Source organism: Vulpes vulpes, chromosome 1 (assembly GCF_048418805.1).
Source record: "Vulpes vulpes isolate BD-2025 chromosome 1, VulVul3, whole genome shotgun sequence".
In the NCBI taxonomy this organism is placed as follows: Eukaryota; Metazoa; Chordata; class Mammalia; order Carnivora; family Canidae; genus Vulpes; species Vulpes vulpes.
Window position 1 is genome coordinate 130,793,643 of NC_132780.1, and position 21,773 is coordinate 130,815,415.

At 35.3% G+C, this 21,773-nt stretch overlaps 1 protein-coding gene across 1 annotated transcript in view; it reads right to left on the bottom strand.

Moving 5' to 3' along the window:
- The window catches only part of LOC112913734 (butyrophilin subfamily 1 member A1-like), a 54,969-nt gene extending 35,075 nt beyond the window's left edge, over window positions 1–19,894 (bottom strand). The window contains exons 1-3 of the mRNA XM_072748669.1: window positions 19,810–19,894; window positions 17,613–17,711; window positions 10,696–10,728 (exon numbers count right to left, since the gene is read on the bottom strand). Coding sequence (XP_072604770.1) covers window positions 10,696–10,728; window positions 17,613–17,711; window positions 19,810–19,894 — 217 coding nt within the window. The remainder of the gene's footprint in view (window positions 1–10,695; window positions 10,729–17,612; window positions 17,712–19,809) is intronic.
- Between the last annotated feature and the right edge of the window lie 1,879 nt (window positions 19,895–21,773).

A 21,773-nucleotide genomic window follows, 5' to 3' on the forward strand; every position in this document is an offset into this window, starting at 1 on the left:
GGGATAGAGTGAACATTCCTCAACATCTTAAAAGCCATCTACGAAAAGCCCACAGCAAATATCATTCTCAATAGGGAAGCACAGGATCCCTGGGTGGCCCAGCGGTTTAGCGCCTGCCTTTGGCCCAGGGCGCGATCCTGGAGACCCGGGATCGAATCCCACGACGGGCTCCCAGTGCATGGAGCCTGCTTCTCCCTCTGCTTGTGTCTCTGCCTCTCTCTCTCTCTCTGTGTGACTATCATAAATAAAAAAAAATTTTAAAAAAAGAAATAATTCAATGGGGAAGCACTGGGAGCCTTTCCCCTAAGATCAGGAACAAGACAGGAATGTCCACTCTCACCACTGGTATTCAACATAGTATTGGAAGTCCTAGCCTCAGCAATCAGACAACAAAAAGACATTAAAGGCATTCAAATTGGCAAAGAAGAAGTCAAACTCTCCCTCTTCACCGATGACATGATACTCTAGGTAGAAAACCCAAAAGCCTCCACCCCAAGATTGCTAGAACTCATACAGCAATTTGGTAGCGTGGCAGGATACAAAATCAATGCCCAGAAATCAATGGCATTTCTATACACTAACAATGAGACTGAAGAAAGAGAAATTAAGGAGTCAACCCCATTTACAATTGCACCCAAAAGCATAAGATACCTAGGAATAAACCTAACCAAAGAGGTAAAGGATCTATACCCTAAAAACTATAGAACACTTCTGAAAGAAATTGAGGAAGACACAAAGAGATGGAAAAATATTCCATGCTCATGGATTGGCAGCATTAATATTGTGAAAATGTCAATGTTACCCAGGGCAATTTACACATTTAATGCAATCCCTATCAAAATACCATGGACTTTCTTCAGAGAGTTAGAACAAATTATTTTAAGATTTGTGTGGAATCAGAAAAGACCCTGAATAGTCAGGGGAATTTTAAAAAGAAAACCATATCTGGGGGCATCACAATGCCAGATTTCAGGTTGTACTACAAAGCTGTGGTCAACAAGACAGTGTGGTACTGGCACAAAAACAGACACATAGATCAATGGAACAGAATAGAGAACCCAGAAGTGGACCCTGTACTTTATGGACAACTAATATTCGATAAAGGAGGAAAGACTATCCATTGGAAGAAAGACAGTCTCTTCAATAGATGGTGCTGGGAAAATTGGACATCCACATGCAGAAGAAGAATGAAACTAGACCACTCTCTTGCACCATACACAAAGATAAACTCCAAATGGATGAAAGATCTAAATGTGAGACAAGATTCCATCAAAGTCTTAGAGGAGAACACAGGCTACACCCTTTTTGAACTCGGCCACAGTAACTTCTTGCAAGATACATCCACGAAGGCAAAAGAAACAAAAGCAAAAATGAGCTATTGGGACTTCATCAAGATAAGAAGCTTTTGCGCAGCAAAGGATACAGTCAACAAAACTAAAAGAAAACCTACAGAATGGGAGAAGATATTTGCAAATGACATATCGGATAAAGGGCTAGTTTCCAAAATCTATAAAGAACTTATTAAACTCAACACCAAAGAAACAAACAATCCAATCATGAAATGGGCAAAAGACATGAAGAGAAATCTCACAGAGGAAGACATGGACATGGCCAACATGCACATGAGAGAATGCTCTGCATCACTTGCCATCAGGGAAATACAAATCAAAACCACAATGAGATCCCACCTCACACCAGTGAGAATGGGGAAAATTAACAAGGCAGGAAACCACAAATGTTGGAGAGGATGCGGAGAAAGGGGAACCCTCTTGCACTGTTGGTGGGAATGTGAACTGGTGCAGCCACTCTGGAAAACTGTGTGGAGGTTCCTCAAAGAATTAAAAATAGACCTGCCCTACGACCCAGCAATTGCACTGCTGGGGATTTACCCCAAAGATACAGGTGCAATGAAATGCTGGGACACCTGCACCCCGATGTTTCTAGCAGCAGTGTCCACAATAGCCAAACTGTGGAAGGAGCCTTGGTGTCCATCGAAAGATGATGGATAAAGAAGATGTGGTCTATGTAGACAATGGAATATTACTCAGCAATTAGAAACGACAAATACCCACCATTTGCTTCGACGTGGATGGAACTGGAGGGTATTATGCTGAGTGAAGTAAGTCAATCGGAGAAGGACAAACAGTGTATGTTCTCATTCATTTGGGGAATATAAATAATAGTGAAAGGGAATATAAGGGAAGGGAGAAGAAATGTGTGGGAAATATCAGAAAGGGAAACAGAACATAAAGACTCCTAACTCTGGGAAATGAACTAGGGGTGGTGGAAGGGGAGGAGGGCGGGGGGTGGGGGTGAATGGGTGTCGGGTACTGAGGGGGGCACTGGACAGTATGAGCACTGGGTGTTATTCTGTATGTCGGTAAATTGAACACCAATAAAAAATTAATTTATTAAAAAATAAAAATAAAAACATTTTATTTATTTTTTCATTGAAAACACAGAGAGAGAAGCAGAGACATAGGCAGAGGGAGAAGCAGGCTCTCCACAGGGAACCCAATGTGGGACTTGATGCCAGGACTTGGGATTATGCCCTGAGCCAAAGGCAGATAGATGCTCAACCACTGAGCCCACCCGGACATCCCATGAATTTTGCTTTTAAATATGATTACTGGTTCACTATTTTGATTTTCTTTTTTTTTAATTTTCTTCATTCTTCTTGATTTTCAAGATTTTGAATCAGTAATATGGAATGTTCAATCTTTTTTTCTGGCATTTCTACTACTTGTTTCTGATCCTTTTTACTTAAAAGAAAAACCTTTAAAAATTCTATTTTTTTTGTTTTATTCAATATTCTTTACAAAATTTATTATCTTTATTCTATTATCTTTATTCTTTATTTTTTTAAAATGTCCTTTCTGATTTCAGTGAACCTTTGTGCAATTTCTTTATTATTTTTGCATTTCTGCCTTTGTATTTGCATTTTTCAGAGGGTATAGTTCTCCTGGGTAGCCACTTTACTTCCCACATACTTTCAAGTCCCTTTTCCACATTTAGATTTTGATCTACCAGGTCCCAATCTTTGTTTAGTCATTTTCTTTCCTTTTTGATTTAATTTATTTTTATGGGACTAATTTTCTGTTACTAAACTTACTTATTCTTTCTAGAATCTGATTTCTTGTATCCCCGTATGTAGACAATCATATCACCCAGAAATAGAGAATGTCTTCTTTATTCTTTTCCAATATGCATAGTTTAATTTCTGTTTCTTGCCATATTGATCTGGCTAGAATCTCTACCAACTATGATGTTTAGATGAGAGTGATAAGAGCACACATCTATGTCTCATCCAGTTTTGCAGGAAAAGCATTCAGTCTTCATTAATTGTGATGTTAACTGTAGTTTTTTTGTTTGTAGATGCCCTTTATCAGGTTAAAGACTTTCACTTATATTTCTAGTTTGTTGATAGTTTTCAACAAGAATAGAAGTATGGATATTGAATTTTTATTGAATATGTTTTATGTCTTTATTGTAGTGATCACATTATTTTTCTTTTTTAGGTCATGATATGGTAATTTATATTCATCACTTTTTTTTTTTTAATCTTGGACCAGTTTTGCATTCCTGGAATAAACTTGATTTAATTACACTATATTATCTTTTGCATATGTTGCTGTATTTACTTGCTAATATATTTTGAGAAATTTTTTCTATGTTCTTGGAAATATTGACCTGTACTTTTCTTTTAGAATTTTTATCTGATTTTTTGTATCATGATAATGTTGATTTTATAAAGCGAGATTTTTCTACCTCTTTTATATTCTGGTAGTGGTTTGTAAACTGATGTTATTGCTTCAGATGTTTAGTAGAATTCCCATTGAAACCAGCTAGGCTTGGATTTTTCTCTGTTGAAAAATTTTAAATTACAAATTCAATTTATTCAGTAGACATAGGACAATTTAGATTATCTATTTATTCTGTAATAATTTTTGCCATTGGCATTTCTCAAGGAAATTGCCTATTTCTTATAATTTGTTGAATTTATAGGCTTGAACTTGATCACAATATTGTCTATTTTTTAATGTCTCTAAGTCTTTAGTCATTGCCTTCTTTCATCTTAATCTTGGTAATTTTTGCCTTCTCATACATACATGTATATGTTTTACTTGCCAGTCTGGCAAGGGGTTGATCAATTTCATTATTTTATCAAAGTACAAACTTAGCTATTAATTTTTTCTATTTTTCAGCTTTCAATAGAATTCATTTCTGATATTATCTTTATTGTTTATTTCCTTTTAATTGCTTTGAGTTTATTTTGTTCATTTAAAGAATTTTAATGTGGAGCTTTAGATAACTAATTTGAGACATAAATAAATAAACTAATTTGAGACTTTTTGAATATAAGAATATAATAAATTCTTCTCTAAGTACTGTTTTAATGACACTCATAAATAATATGATGCATTTTCATTTTTATCCAAAATATTTTTTATTTCTTGATTATTTCCTCCTTGATTCATATTCTGTTTAGCAGTGTGTTGTTTAATATCCAAATCCTGGGGGGTAGGGTATAATTTGTTTATATTTCTGTTACTGATATATAATTAATTTATGATCATAGAACACAATTTGTATGATTTCTATTACTTCAGACATCTTAAAATATGTCTGTCACCTGGATTTTGTTTTTAGTTTATGTTCTATGTGCAATTGAAAACAGTTCTACAATCATTTGTAGAGTGTTTTATCAATGTCAAATTGATTGAGATTGTTATTTAGTTATTCTAAATCCTATTGTTTCCTGTCTACTGAAAGAGGAATGCTGATATCTTCAAATATTATTATTATTTTAAAGATTTTATTTATTTTTTCATGAGAGACACAGAGAGAGGCAGAGACGTAGGCAGAGGGAGAAGAAGGCTCCCTGTAGGGAGCCCAATTTGGGCTCAATCTCAGGACCTGAGATCATGACCTGAGTCAAAGGCCAACGCCCAACTACCCAGGTGCCCTTCAAATAGTATTCTATCAGTTTTCACTTCATGTATTTGACGTTTTGCTACAAAGTTAATATTTTCTGTTAATTTAGGAGTATTAATGATCTCAATGAATTTACTGAGGTTTTTTGTTTGTTTTTGTTTTTAAAGATTTTATTTATTTATTTGAGAGACAGAGAGAGAGAGAGAGAGAACCGGGGAAGGGGCAGAGGGAAGAGAGAGAAGCAGACTCCTCGCTGAGCAGGAAACCTGACCTGAGGCTCGATCTCAAGACCTTAGCATCATAACCTGAGCCACCTAGGCCCCCTTTATAATTATTTAATGTCTAATTGTATCCCTTATATTTTGTGTTCTATTTTTCTTATTAATATGTCTTCTCCAGCATATGTTAGTATTGTACATATTTTTCTATCCTATTTATTCATTATTTATATTTTTTATTTATTTTAACCAATATTTGTTTTCAATGTGGGTTTCTAATAGTGTGTAATTGGGCCTTTCAAAAAGTCCAATATGATGATCTCTGGCATTTTGATTGACATATTTAGTTCATTTAGAATTAAGATATCTATCTTAACCGCTGTTAAGATAGATTTGAACCGCTGTATCACATCTGGTTAATGTTTGTCCCTGCACTTTTTTCTCTGTTCCCTCATTCTTGTCTTCTTGTGAGTTATTCTAGCACTTTTTAGTATTCTATTTTAACTTAATTATTGTATTTTGGCAATATATCTTTACATTCTATTTGTTTACATTTGCTCTAGGAATTAAAAAAGTTCATACCTAAACTTTCTTATTCCACTTAGAATGAATATTCCACCATTTCAAGTAAAATGTAGACATCTTAAATTCATACGTGCATTATTACTTTCCTTTTCTTATGTCATAGTTTTCGGGTGTATTATTTCACATATCTGAGAACCACACACTGTTAAAATTATTATATTCAATAGTCATTCATATTTTTAAGTTTAAATATTAAACAGAAAATATTTCACATTTACCTACACATTTATTATTTTTGTTGCTTCTATTAATTTCTGATGTTCCTAGTTTTCCCTATGCTATTGTTTTCCTTTATTTCCTTTATTTATTGTTTCCTATTGTGTTCCTTTCAGAACAGCTTTCTTTGTCATATTTTTAGAATAGATTTCTTAGTGATGAAGTCTCCTAGTTTTCCTTTATTTTATCTGCATTCTTAAAAGATTTTTTTCATGGAGTATAAAATTATGAAGTGATGTTTTTCATTTCAGTGATTTCTTTATTGTTTATATTCTACATGAATTTATTTTTATTTATTTTAATTATTTATTATCTTATTCTACATGAATTTATTGTTTTTATTCGGCATGAAGACAGACAAATAGATCAGTGGAATAAAATTTTGAAACCAGAAATAAACTCATGATCAATTGATTTTTTTTCAAAAGATGCCAAGGCAATTCAATGGGGGAAAGGAATAGTCTTTTCAAGAGTCAGTGCTGGCACATCAGATATCCACATGCAAAAAGATGTCTTGGGATCTTTCCCTCACCCCACACAAAATTTGAACTCAAAATGTGTCATAGACCTAAAGGCAAGAGCTAAAACTATAAAACCTCCAGTAAGTAAAAATTGGAGAAAAATATTTGAAACTTTGAATTATGCAAGGACTTCTGAGATAGCAAGCCAAAAGCTTGTGATAAAATAAACTGCTAAATTGGACTTCATCAAAATAAAAACCGCTATGTTTCAAAACACACTGATAAGAAAGTGAAAGAACAATACACAGACTACAAGAAAATTTGTTCAAATGATTTATCTGATAAAAGATATGTATCCAAATATGTAAGATTTCTTAAAAGTAAAAAATAGGATGACAAACATTCCAATTGAAAAATGACAAAATAGAGATGCCTAGGTGGCTTAGTTGTTTAAGCATCTGCCTTCAGCTTAGGTCATGTTCCCAGCATCCTGGGATAGAGCCCCATGGGGAAATCCTTGCTCAGTGGGGAGTCTGCTTCTCCTTCTCCCTCTGACCCTGCCCCCCGCATGTGCACTCTCTCTCTAGCTTGCTGTCTTTCTCAAATAAAATCTTTTTTTTAAATAAAAAAATTTTAAAGGCAAAATAATAGATATTTCAGCAAAGGAAGGAATACAAAATGGTTATAAACCACATGATAAAATATTCAACATAATAAGGATTATAGATAATAACAAATGGTGTCATGCATTGCTGCCCAAATGTAAAATGGTATTTTGGTAAACAGTTTGATGATTTTATTAAATGTTAAACATAAATTTATCTTATGATTTAGAATTCCCATTCCTAAGTGTATAGCCAAGAGAAATAAAATACATTTTCACTCAAAGATGTGTATGTGAATATTCCTAGTAGAATTGCTCATAAGGCTTCAAAAGTGGAAACTGGTGCAGTCACTCTGGAAAACAGTATGGAATTTCCTCAAAAAGTTAAAAATAGAACTACCCTATGATCCAGCAATTGCCTGCCGGGTATTTACCCAAAGGATAGAAAAATATTGGTTCAGAGGAGCACATGCATCCTGATGTTTATAGCAGCATTATTTACAATAGCCAAATTATGGAAAGAGCCCATATATCCATTGATTGTTGAATGGATAAAGAAATTGTGGTGTGCATCAGGCTCCCTGAAAGTGGCCTGCTTCTCCCTCTGTGTCTCTGCGCCTCTCTCTCTCTCTGTGTCTCTCATGAATAAATAAAATCTTTTAAAAAAAGAAATTGTGGTGTGCATTTTATATATATATAAAATATATAATATAATATATGTAATGGAATATATATGTATGATATATAAATATATATAATGGAATATTATTTAGCCATAAGAATGTTGCCATTTTGCAACAACATGGATGGAGCTGGAGTGTACTATGCTAAGCGAAATAAGTCAGTCAGAGAAAGATAAATACCATATGATTTCACTCATATATGGAATTTAAAAGAATGAAATAGGTGAAAAAAGAGAGAGACAAACCATAAAATAGACTCTTAAATAAACAGAACAAATTTATGTCAAATAGTAAAGCAGTAAAATAGTTTTAAATTTAATTAAATTTCTTGTGACTGAACCCTTCAAAATAATTTCCTAAAGTCTTCTTTAGGCATGATATCATTGTCATAATCATCACCATTGCCATTACCATCATTATCATAATCATTACCATTGTCATTGTCACCACCATCCCCAGCATTCCCACTGACATTCATTAAGCGCTTTCTCTGCACTAAGCACTGTGATACATGCTCCATAAGCAGCATCACATTTGGTTACCAGAAGTACTTCGGAAGTTATGATGCTTAGGCAGAAGAATAAACTGAGATTAGAGCAAGGCTACATTACTTGCTGAGTTTCCCACAGTCCTTATTTCAGAGTGGAATTTTATTCAAAGTGAGTATTCTATTACTAGGAAAATATATTTTCAGTAAAAGAGAAAAAAAAAAAAGCATTAGGGTAAAGCAACAGTCTCCCTGTAACTATGTAGTGCTATGCAATACTATGAAATACACAGCAATATTATGTGAAGAGTTTGGCAGACCTTCAAAAAGTTAAAGAATAGTATAAGACATACCTTTTTTTTCTTATTTCAGCCACTTTATTTAACAATCTAATTAGCAATTTAACATTATGGTTCATTTTCCTATTAGGATAGGACATTTAGAGTGCTTTGAAAATGGTCAGCCAAAAAAAAAAAAAAAAAAAAAGAAAAGAAAAAGAAAATGGTCAGCCAAAATCTTCAACTATTAAATTATATACACAGGCCTTATTCATTATTTTATGTTCTGCTGTATTTATAGTATTTACTTAAAATGGATCAAAGACCAAAATTTGAGAGCATAAAACAATAAAACTCTTTTTAAAAAAATAGAGGTACAGTGGAGAACCTGGGTGGCTCAGTCAGTTAAGCATCTGACTCTTGATTTCGGCTCAGGTCATGATCTCAAGGCTGTGGGATCTAGCCCCTAATCAGGCTCCTCACGCAGTGGAGAATCTGCATGAGGAACCTCTATTTCTGCTCCTCCCCCACTCATGTGTGCACATGCACGTGTGCACGCACACACACAAACTCTCTCTCTCAAATAAAATAAATCTTAAAAAAATAATAAATAAAACTGAATTCATAAAAGTCAAAATTATGGATCAAAACAGAAGCAGTGAAGAGATAATGTGCATAATGAGAGAAAATATTTGCAAATTATGTTTTAAGGGCCCAATATCAAGAATATATAAAGAAGCTTTACAACTTCATGACAAAAAGAAAAACAATCCTTTTAGAAAATGGATAAAGAAGATGTGGTATACAATGGAATATTACTCAGCCATTAAAAAAGACAAATACCCACCATTTGCTTCGACGTGGATGGAACTGGAGGGTATTATGCTGAGTGAAATAAGTCAGCCGGAGAAGGACAAACATATATGGTCTCGTTCATTTGTGGAATATAAAAATTAGTGAAAGGGAATAAAGGGAAAGGAAAGAAAATGAGTGAAAATATCAGTGAAGGTGACAAAACATGAGAGACACCTAACTTGGGAAATGAACAAGGGGTAGTGGAAGAGGAGGTGGTCGGGCGGTTGGGGTGACTGGGTGATGGGCACTGAGGGGGCACTAGGTGGGATGAGCACTGGATGTTATGCTATATGTTGGCAAATTGAACTCCAATTAAAAAAATAAAAATAAAATAAAATAAAAAGAAAATGAGCAGAAGACCTGAATAGACATTTATTCAAGGATATACAAATGGTCAAGAAGGAAATGAAAATATGCTCAACTTCTTTTGTCATTAGGGAGGTGCACATCAAGATTACAATGAGATACCACTTTATAGGTACCAGTAAGGCCATAATTTAAAAATTGGAAAATAACAAGTATTGGTGAGTAAAGGAGAAATTGGAACTCTAATACATTGCTGTTTGTAATGTAAAATAGTGCTACCACAGTGGAAAATAATTTGGCATACTGTGTAAAAGTTAAACATAGTATATTGTATGATCCAGTAATTCCATTCATGGGTCTATACCCCCTAAATTGAAAACAGGTATTTGAACAAATACCTGTGCAAAGATATTCATAGCAGCACTACTCACAAAAGTCAAAAGCTAGAAAAATCCCAAAGGTCAATGAATAAACAAAATGTGTCACACCCATACAATGAAGTCTTTCTTATTCAATCGTAAAAAGGAATAAAGTACTGATATGTACTACAATATGAATACAAGCCTCAAAAATTTTATGTAAGTGAAAGAAGGCAGACACAAAATGTCACATATTTGTTAATCCCATGGATATGAGATCCTACCAGAAAAGGGAAATTCACAGAAATAGAAAGCAGATAGTGATTGCCAGAGACTAGGAGTGGTAGGAGAATGAGAAGTGACTTCTTAAAGAGTATGGAGTTTACCTGGGGTGATGAAATTTTTTTTGGAACTAAATGGAAGTAATAATTATAAAATATTTTAAATGTACTAAATGCCACTGAACTGTCAAAATGGTTAATTTAATTTAATGTTATTTAATGTTTGAATTTTATCTCAATAAAATTAAGAAATCAAATCAATAGAAGTGACCTGCAAATGAAATAACAGAAGGTCACAATTCATTTACTAATAGACAAAGTCCTTGGTTCAACACAATGCCAAGATGCCTAGTGCTACTGTCATCAGTCAAGAGCTAACATTGCTTAAACTGCATGATTTGTACTTATGTGAAGATGAAATGCCTACCTGTCTTTTGCTTAGTTTCTTCCCTCCTTGCTCCTGAAAAAGAAAAATAGACAAAAATTTGGAGAGTTTAGAAAAAACAAAACAGGAAAAATCTGTTACATATTAAATTGAAACAAATTGCAAGTGTAGCAATAGAGTTGGTAATAGATTGGTATACTGGGAGGAAAATTTTATTTGCTATAATGTGAAGCTACTGAACCCCGTTTCTTTTTATTGTCTTATTCTTTTTATTTTCTTTTTATTGAGTTTGCTGCAATGATACACTTTCTAAGTGATTTAAGATTTGAAACTCACCATTTTTTATTTTCTCTGTAAATCATATGAAAAATATTGATAAAATAAGTGAAGTGATTCATAAATAAAGATATATAGACGATCAAATATTAGTTCTTTTAGGAGCAAATTCTGCTTTTACAAAATTCTAAAGTACCAAGAACATTGCTTTTATCCAGGACAGGTTTTCCTTCAATAATATATTTTCTATTTTGGTGGAGATAAATTTCCCTTTGACTTCCTCCCTTTTCTCTAAATAAATGCATTAAATAATTAATTTTTTAAAATAACTGATACAACATAAAAATAAATTAAAAGAGGGTAAGACTTATCAGGTCATTAATTAATTAAATCTTTTGTTTATGGATGAAGAGAAAACTCCTTATTTCACATTTTCAAAACAAAATAGAAATTTTTAATTTTCAGGATTCACAATCTCTTTATCTTATTTCTGTTCATATGTTTTTCCCTTCTCATTTGCTCCTTCTGTTATTTCCTGTATGCTTGTAGAAGTTTCTTTAGCATTTCTCATGGGACAAATGTGGTAACTAATTTCTTCTTTTCTTGACTTTTCTTTCTTCCATGCATTAAAGTTTTTATTTTGTCTTTTTTGCTGAAGACTATTTTCACTGAATATATAGACTACTAAGTTGACAGTCTTTTCTTTCAGTATTTTAATGATTTCACTTTATTGTATTCTTGTTCCTATGATTTCTGGTGTGAAATCACCTGGTTTTGAAAATTTCTTCTTTGTTGTTTTACGTTAGATACCTCCAAGAGTTATTTATCTTCAGTTTTCAAAAATTATGATTGTAATATTTCTAGGCTTGTTGCTTGTGTTGTTAATTTTAGTTACTTGATGGGTGTGAGGTGATATCTCATTGTAATTTTGACTTGCATTTCCCTGATAATGAGTGATATTGAGCATCTTTTCATGCGTCTTCTGGCCATCTGTATATCTTCTTTGGGGAAATGTCCATTTATGTCTTCTCATCTTTTAATCAGGTTGTTTATTAGGTGTTTCTCTTATACTATCTAGCTCCATCCATGTTGTTGCAAATGGCAAGATTTCATTCTTTTTATGGCTGAATAATATTCTATTTTGTACATATCCTATTTCTTCTTTATCCATTAATCTATCGATAGAGACTTGGGATGCTTCCATAATTTGGCTATTGTAGATAAGGCTGGAAGAGATGTGGGGATGCCTTATATCCTTTGTATAGAGAACTTTATATATTTTGGACACTAACCCTTTATCAGATATATCATTTGCAAATATCATCTCTTATCTGCCACGTCTCTTAGGTTGTCTTTTAGTTTTGTTGACTGTTTCCTGTGTTAGAACTTTTCATATTATCTCACATCTCCCAGGCTTTTGTTCATTATGTCTATGTTTTCCTATCTGTTCTTCAGCGAGGAAAATTCTGTGGATTTATGTTCCATCTTCTGGTCTTTTTGCTTATCATTTGCATTTTCCTATTGTGCTAATGCAGTAATATTTAAATTTCAGATGTTATATTTTTCAATTCTAAAATTTTGATTTAACTATTTTTTCTAGTTTCTTTTTTTTTAAGATTTTATTTATTTATTCATGAGAAAGAGAGAGAGGCACAGACACAGGCAGAGGGAGAAGCAGGCTTCATGCAGGGAGCCTGTGTGGGACTTGATCCCGGGTCTCCAGGATCACGCCCTGGACTGAAGGCGGCGCTAAACCGCTGAGCCACTGGGCTGCCCTTATTTTTTTCTAGTTTCTATTTATCTGCTGTGAATTTTCATTCTTTTCATTTCTTTTTTTTTTTCATTCTTTTCATTTCTAATCTCTTTTATTGCACTTGATGTAGCCCAGCAACCATAGTCTCCCTCCCTTCTTTAAACATTTTTATATAAAGCTCTGTATATTCTTTACCCAGATCCCCCTAATGATAGAAAATATCTTGTATAACTGTAGTAAGATATCAAAGCCAAGAAATTGACATGGGTATAATACTGTTAACTATGCAACATACCTCATTTGAGTTTCATCATTTTTGCATGTGTGTGATATGCATGTGTGTGTTTATGCAATTTCTCCCATCTGTGTATATCCAGGTTTCCCTGGAGGAACAGCCTTAGAGTTCTGGTATTTTATGGAGCCAACTGAGTATACTTCTCAGGTATTAAATGCTTGGCATTTAGAAGTCAAGCTACAGGGATGCCTGGGTGGCTCAGTGGTTGAGCATCTGCCTTTCGCTCAGGTCCTGATCCTGGGGTCCTGGGATTGAGTTCCGCATCATGTTCTCCACAAGGAGCCTGCTTCTCCCTCTGCCAAGTCTCTCTTTCTCTGTGTCTCTCATGAATAAATAAATAAAATCTTTTTAAAAATTCTTTAATTCAAAGAATTGATTTCCTTGCATGCTTTAATATATTTATAATAATTTAATTAAAAAATCTTTGCCTAATAAGTCCAACATTTAACACCCCAAGTCCCCCAGGCACAGTGTCTGCCTTTTTTTCATGTATTGGCCATACTTTCCTGTGTATTTGTGTGTCTCCAAATTTTTGGATAAAAACTAGTACTGTGTCAACTCTAGAAATCCAATTCCTCTCCTTCCCCCAAGGCATGTTATTGTTGTTGCTGCTCTTTATGTGGTTAGTGATTTGCCTGATTCTTGACTTCCCTGTAGTGTGTAGCCACTGTAGTCTCTGATTACTTAGCTTATTGGTCAGCTAATGATTAATCAGAGATTTTGTTATTGCCTTGAGGTAAAACATTTCCAACTTTTGCTAAGGGGTTCTCTGTATGTGTTAGGATATGCCTGTCTGCTTAGAAAGTTTACAACTTTGCTTTAGTCTCCATTTTCTGCTTCCAACTTCAATCAGCCAGAGGTGAGAGATTGGAATGCTCTTAGGCTCCCTGGGCATTCAACATAGCCCTGCACGTGCGAGCAGTTTTCTAGATTTCTAAGTCAGAATTTCTCAAAGTCCCCTTTGTACATCTCATTGCCCAGATCTTCCTTTAAAAGCTTTGTTCCGATTCCTATTTGCCTGACTGATATCATATTTCTAGGTAGATGTAAAAATGTGCAGTTGATTATTTTTGACAAATTCCCTGATAGAATTTTTCCCATTAAGGAAGTTCTAAGCCTGATCAAATAATGGCAACATCTTGTGAATGGTGATTTTCCAGGGAGCTGTGAGACAGGTCAATATGGCAATACTTTGCTTGTTTCACAGCTACCATTGTTGCCAGGCTGCTGTTTTAAAGGCTATCATAAATAAATAAATAAATAAATAAATAAATAAATAAATAAATAAAATAAAGGCTATCACAGGGCAGTCCTGGTGACCCAGTGGCTTAGCGCCACCTTTGGCCAGGGATGTGATCCTGGAGACCCAAGATCAAGTCTCACATCGGGCTCCCTGCTTGAAGGCTGCTTCTCCCTCTGCCTGTGTCTCTGCCTCTCTCTCTCTCTCTCTCTCTCTGTGTGTGTCATGAATAAATAAATAAAATCTTTAAAAAAAAAAGGCTATCACAGAGTTGGAGAGAGAGGGACAGGAGTAGGCCATGTTACAATGCACAAACTTGTACTGTTCTTATGCAGTTTAGCAGTTCTTCCCAAAGAAATAAGCCGTGAATTGTTGCACAACATTGTTTAATTTCTAGAGTTGATTGATTTTGACAATAAGCCCAGTATTTTCCTTGCCTTTTTTTTGGTATATTTTTTATTTACTTTTTTGGAGAAGTGTATTTATGCAGATTCTTACTCTGCCAATCAGGAAGTTCTACCCTTAAAGGTAAATTTGTACAATGTTATTTTGATGTTTCTCTGACATTTCCAGTAACTGGTATATGCTATACAAGAAACTGAAAGTAGCTTCAGTATTTGTTTATAACTCAAAATGTTTTTTTAATGTACTGTAAAGTTGGATCTTTGATTACACAGTAAATTAACTCAAAAATGGTCTTCTTCGGGGATCCCTGGGTGGCTCAGTGGTTTAGTGCCTGCTTTCGACCCAGGGCATGATCCTGGAGTCCCGGGATCGAATCCCATGTCAGGCTCCCTGCATGAAGGCTGCTTCTTCCTCTGCCTGTGTCTCTGCCTCTCTCTCTGTGTCTCTCATGAATAAATAAATAAAATCTTTTTTAAAAATGGCCTTCTTCATTAATACTAGTTCATCCAAAGCTATGTATAAACATGTTATTTTATAAATTGAATGTGACAACCTTTAACTTTAACTAATATTTGCAAGCCTGTGAATCTTCCTGTGCATTGTTTTAGTGGTTTTTCAAAACCCTAACTCTAAACCGTTTGAAGAATTCTTTCACATATGAATCATTACAATGTCCATTTGTACACTTTTATTTTAAAATTATTTACTGGCAAAGTATACTGACTAAACTCTGGCAGTTCCTCTCCCAGTACTTGGAACAGAGAGTTAATATTTGTGCACATGCCTTAGGAATAGGCGTTGGGGACATATGGGCAAGTTGGCTTCCCATGGCAGGCCCTTTCCCTGCACACATGAAAACCTCCTCTTCCCCACAACTTTAGCCACTAATGCCACTTCTGATGCTGCTGCCAATGCCACTGTCACATATCTGGGCCCAGTTCAAAGCCCAAGTCACTTCCCTGGCCCCATGGTGTTCTGTTCTGCCACAGGTATTTGGGAATGCACTGGGCCAATCACTGTTGGTGCACTGATAGTGTTACCTGGAAGCCTGAGCCCACTGTGTGTGGACTGCTGCTGGAACACAAATGCTTGCATGTACTGTGAATCAATTCACTGCTTTCTCTGTTCATATGCATGGTCTATTGTCTTACTGGACTTCATTTATAAAACAGATATTCAAAGATAAACTTACAGAAAATTCAATATAATGAAAGAATATTATATCAAGGATATTCTCAGCACTGAGCCCTGAACAGCTACATAAATTGCATACCTATGAAGCCAGTCCTGCACACATCCTTTTCATGAAAAATGTCATTGCAGGATTTTAGTGGTTACATATGCAGTATATGTGTAGCACTATGAGGACTAACATAAGAACACATGGATATAACTAGCTTCGTGTCACATCTGGGGCTGACCATGCAGAATCTTTGCAATTCCATAGGTCTGAATATTCCCATTAGAGTTATAATGACTTATTGGGGCAAGAGTCACACAAAGAAAAACCAGTCTATCTCTTTTAACACCTATGAGATTAAAACAGCAGCTTTCCTATTGTCTGTTCTAAAAATAGTCTCCGGTAAAATATTTGCAATTAGTCCTTATACAGATTTTGTATCTGAAATTCTTAAATTAGATTGCATGACTATATATTTTGTACCAGATTCTAATAGTATAGTGAGTGTTTCAATGTATGATTAGGAATGTTAAAAGATATTTGTTCAAACTTTGCTTCTGTTTTGTACCAATACCCATTTTTATTGTTGTGTTGACAATGTTATATTCATTTAAATTTTTTTATTTTGTCTTGCTTTTATTTAATAGTATTTTTTTAATTCAGTGTTTTTGTTTTCAGAATAAAATATATTTTGTAGGATTTCATTCAATAATAATAATTTATTCCTATTGCCTTCTATGAATAGTGACAAAATCCCACTTTATTTATTTGGATGTTTCTACATGTTCAGGATTTTTGAATTTGTAGGTACTGTATAATATGTTATTCTAATGAGGTATTTTTTTTTTTTGCACAAAACAATGTTAAAAATTGTGAAAAAAAGTAGTAAAAATTCCTTAACATTTCCCCATAAATTTTGCTTGAAAATTAAGAATTTCTTATACTTTCACATTGTTTATGATAAAATATATTCTATTTTAATCCTCTATCTAACTTAGTATCTATTCTCTAATATAAGAAACTATTCTCTAATTAGAAAAATAACTCCTTCATGTGACCATTAAGATTTTGATTAAATGCTATCAGTGGATTGAACTCATGACTTCTTTGGAAAAATACTCAATAAAAAGAAAGATCTCATTATTAAAATTCTTTTTTATATAGAGTCAAATATGGCACCTTACAACTTCAACCATTTATTTCTAATCCTAACAGTTGAAATAATGGAAGAGAGAGAAAATCTTCTTTTAATGACAAGTTATCAAAATAATAAAATATTTTACATGTAACTCAAATACTGTGGATTTCTCTGTTAAATATTATTTATACTGTTAATTTTAAAGACATGTTTTCAGAACCTTTATAATTCTGGGAATAATATACTTGATGAATTGTAGTTTGTCAAAATCTCTCTTAAATATGTTGCTTAGAAGTAAATATAAAAAGTGAAAAGTGGTCAGCCCTGGTGGCCCAGTGGTTTAGCAGGGCCTTCAGCCCGGGGTGTGATCCTGGAGACCCGGGATCGAGTCCCACATCAGGTTCCCTGCATGGAAGCTTGCTTCTTCCTCTGACTGTGTCTCTGCCTCTCTTTCTCTCTCTCTCTCTCTGTCTGTCATGAATAAATAAATAAAATCTTTTTTAAAAAGTGAAAAGTAACCAAAAGAGACTATTACATTTCTAACCTCCAATTCTGTTTTTATAATGAGGTTAGAGCTTGCTTATCTCTGTTATAATCATCATTCAGAAACCATGTCAAAATTAGAGTAGTAAACGCTTAAGATATCATGATTTTACATATTTACTAACTTACCACTATCACGATATTCCTTTATGAACAGAGAAATAATAATGATGAAGGTCTCTAGGAGTAAGAGGCAATTGAAGTTTGTATCTACTCCAGGGTGGAACTCTGAAAAATGAATGCCAAAGAATTTTCTTATTAACATCCAGACCATCTTATTGCTGTTTCTACCATACAAGTTTTATTCTATACTTCCATTAACCTATAGGTCTGTGACCAAGTTTCAATTTTCAGAGATAAAGCTAAGAGATCTCATTACTCCTAAACACCACAGCAGGAGATGACAGCAGCCACTCAGAAGACAGCATGGGATTGAATATCTCAGGGTAGGCCAAAGGTTAGGGAAATTCTCATTCCATGAGTTTTGAAAAATTCTTGAGTGTGAACACCTCACAGTAAATGAGGGAATATCTGTCAAGTTTCAGGGCTCTTCTCATCACTTTACTATACTCTATGGAGCCAAAAATGATATAGCCAGACTTTGGTCCAGAAACCAAATCAGGTCTAATATATATTTTTGGAAGATTTGTGATTTCAGGATAGATTTCAGTTTTTAAAATCAGACATGTGAAAAAAAATGCTCCACATCACTTGTCATCAGGGAAATACAAATCAAAACCACGATGTGATACCACCTTACACCAGTCAGAATGGCTAAAATTAACAAGACAGGAAACAATAAGTGTTGGCAAGGATGTGGATGAAGGGGAACCCTCTTACACTGTTGGTGGGAATGCAGCTGGTACAGCCTACTCTGGAAAACTGTATATAGTTTCCTCAAGAAGTTAAAAATAAAGATACCCTTCAAGTCAGCAATTTCACTACTGAGTATTTACCTCAAAGATACAGATCTAGTGAAATGAAGGAGTACCTACACCCCAATGTTTGTAATAGCAATGTCCACAATAGCCAAACTATGGAAGGAACTGAGATGTCCTTCAACAGATCAATGGATAAAGAAGATATGGTATATTTATATAAAGGAATATTACTTGGCCAGCAGAAAGGATGAATACCTACCATTTATATCGACATGAATGGAAATGGAGGGTATTATGCTAAGTGAAATAAGCCAATAACAGAAAGACAATTATCATATGGTGTCACTCATATGTGAAATACAAGAAATAATGCAAGGAACCACAAAGAAAGAAGGGGAAAGTGAAGGGGAAAAATCATAGAGGAAGCCAAACCATGAGAGACTTTTAACTCTGGGAAGCAAACTGAGAGTTACTGAAGGGGAGGGTTGTTGAAGGGTGGATGGGGTAACTGGGTGACAGGCCTTAAGGAGGGCACATGACATGATTACTAAGTGTTATATGCAAATGATGAATTATTGAAAATTACCTCTGAAACTAAGGATGTACTATATGTTGGCAAGTTGAATTTAAAGAAAAAATAAATAAAAAACAAGGTAAAGTCATTGAAAAAAAGAAAAAAGTGATGCAAAAATAATATGAAATTCAAATGTCAGTGTCCACAGAACTCAACTATGTTCAACCATGGTGTATGGCTTATAGCTGCTTTTCACTACAATAACAAAGATGAGGAGTTGTAATCAAGACTGTTTGTAGTGCAGTGATGGAGTTATAACATCATTTGAGTCACTTGACTATAACAATACAACTACATTTTATGTCTTTGTTTTATTACCAGGGAATACCAGTCATGCCAAAACAAGAAAAGAAGGCAAAAGTAGACTTTGAAAAAAAATCTTAAATTATATTGGAGTGGATTATTTTCTTATTTAATTACATGTATTCATTATGCAATGACACCATAGCAAGAAAACAACAGAGTGAGAAAATGGTGGCAGACTAGCAGGACCCCAGGATTGCTTCCACTTATGAATGCAACTTGGTAACTATCAAATAATCTTAAATACCCCAGAAACTGGCCTGAAGACAAGAAAAAATTCCACAACTAAAGGTAGATAAGATACCACATTGAAGAAGTTAGGAAGTGCATAGACATAATTTAAGGAAGAAATGATTCCTGGTTTCTATGCAGGGGAGGAAGCTCTGTTTATGAAGAAGAATAAGAGAGTGACAGAGAGAGAAAGAGAGACAGTGAGGGAGAGAGAGAGAGAGAGAGAGAGAGAGAGAACACATAGAGGAATGAATTAGGAGAAAATTTCCCATAGTCATTGTCTTGGAAAGCGAAAGTGGTTAAATTTCATGAATTCTTGCCATCAAAGGGGACTAACCTGAAGTATTAAATGTCAGGGAGCTTGGCTCCAGTAGGTCTTGAAGGCATTGGGGCTGCTCTTGGAAAGAAGGCAAACAATTCATAGAGATGCAGCATGGAAACAGTGATCTGAAGAGTACCTGGGGTGCACAGTAGGGAAATTATTTCCTCCCCTCAGAGTGTGTCCCTGAGAGGGAGAGTTCACAGAGACACCTCTCCAAAAACAAAGGAACTAGCTGGCATCATTTCCCTTTCCTGTCCCTTATCAGAAGCCCATGGCCACCTGTGGGAACTAGTACAATGCCAATACTGACTGCCTAACTGGCATACACCAAGCCCCACACCCTGCACTCTAGTAGAACTTCCCTTCTCAGCCAAGCTGGCCTCAGTCCCAGCATGACATGTCATTCCCCCAGAAGACAGCAGAAACCCTTGCCCACATGTTTTCTCCCAACCAGAGAAGTATGCAGGGCCTCCTCTGGTGGAGGAGATAACAGGTCTTATTTCACCAATAGACCACAATACACCTAGTTAAAACTCACTATATTCAGACCAGGGACCAAACACTTGCCACAGACAAGGAAAGCCTCTGAAGACCACTGCTTGAAGAATAGAGCAGTCAGAGCAAAACTGTAGAGCACATGCAGCACAAAGTGGAGACACTTCCTAAAGCACCAGGCCCTGGAAATTACATGACCTCTTCTTCATAAGCCATTATTTTCAGGAGCAGGAGACATAACTGGGTTTTCTAACAGAGAGAAGGTGGCAGAGATTTAGGCAAAATAAGAAGACAAGAATTTCTCCCAAATGAAAGAACAAGATAAGACCAAGGCCAGAGATCTAAATAAAACAGATATAAGTAACATGCATGATGGAGAATTTAAAACAATGATTATAAGGATACTCACTGGACTTGAAAAAATAATAGAAGATGTTAGGAGGGAAAATGGCAGCAGAATAGGACGATAGGCTCATCTCATCCCATGGACATAACTAGATAACTATCAAATCATCCTAAATACCCAAGACCACCATGAAGAGTGACAGAACTAATTCCACAACTAAAGGGAGAGAAGAGAACACCCTAAAAAAGTAGCAGGTGCAGAGATATGGTTTATGGGAGAAATGAATAGCAGGTGCTGTGGAAATCAGAGAGAGCTGTGGTCAAGAGAAAGGCAAGGAAGAAAGGAACACACAGTGGAATGCACAAGGAGAATGTTTCTCCAACTCCATCAGCTTGGGAAATGAAAGAGGCTAAATTTCATGAGTTCTTACAATCAGTGGGACTGGAATTTTAAAGTTCAGCAGGCTTGGGTGGGATAGAGACCTGAAGGCACTGCCCTGCTTCTGGAAAGAAGACAGGCAAACAACCTGGGGGACAGAGAGTGTGTAAAAAGAGATCTGAAAAACACCTGGGGCACACAGTGGGGAGATTATTCACTCTTTTTGAAGCATATTTCTGAGAGGCAGCATTCACAGAGACAATCTCTGGGAACAAAGAAACTGGCTGTCACCATGTCTCTCCCCTGCCCCTCAGCATAAACACAAATCCACCTTGGGAAGCAGCACAGTGCTGACACATCTACTTAACTTGCTCATTAAAGCCTATCTCCTCGCACTCTGGCAGGACTGCCTTTCTCAGTCAAGCTTGCCTCAGTCTCAGTGTAGTGGCCCCTGCCCTAGAAGACCAGCACAAACTACCACCTACATCACATTTCCCAACCAGAGAGTTTTGTAGGCCTCCATTCTGGTGGAAGTGGTGTCAATCATCCCGTCATAAGCAGACCAGAGCACACTTACTTAAAACTTGCCACATTCAGGCCAGAGACAAAGCACTGCCCACAGAAGGCAAGCAGAGCCTCTGTAGATGGCAGGCCTGAAGGATAGTCAGCCAAAACACAATAACAGAGCACACAAAGCACATATAAGAGACATTCCCTAAGCTCTAGGCCTGGACACTACGTGATCTCTTCTTCATTAAGC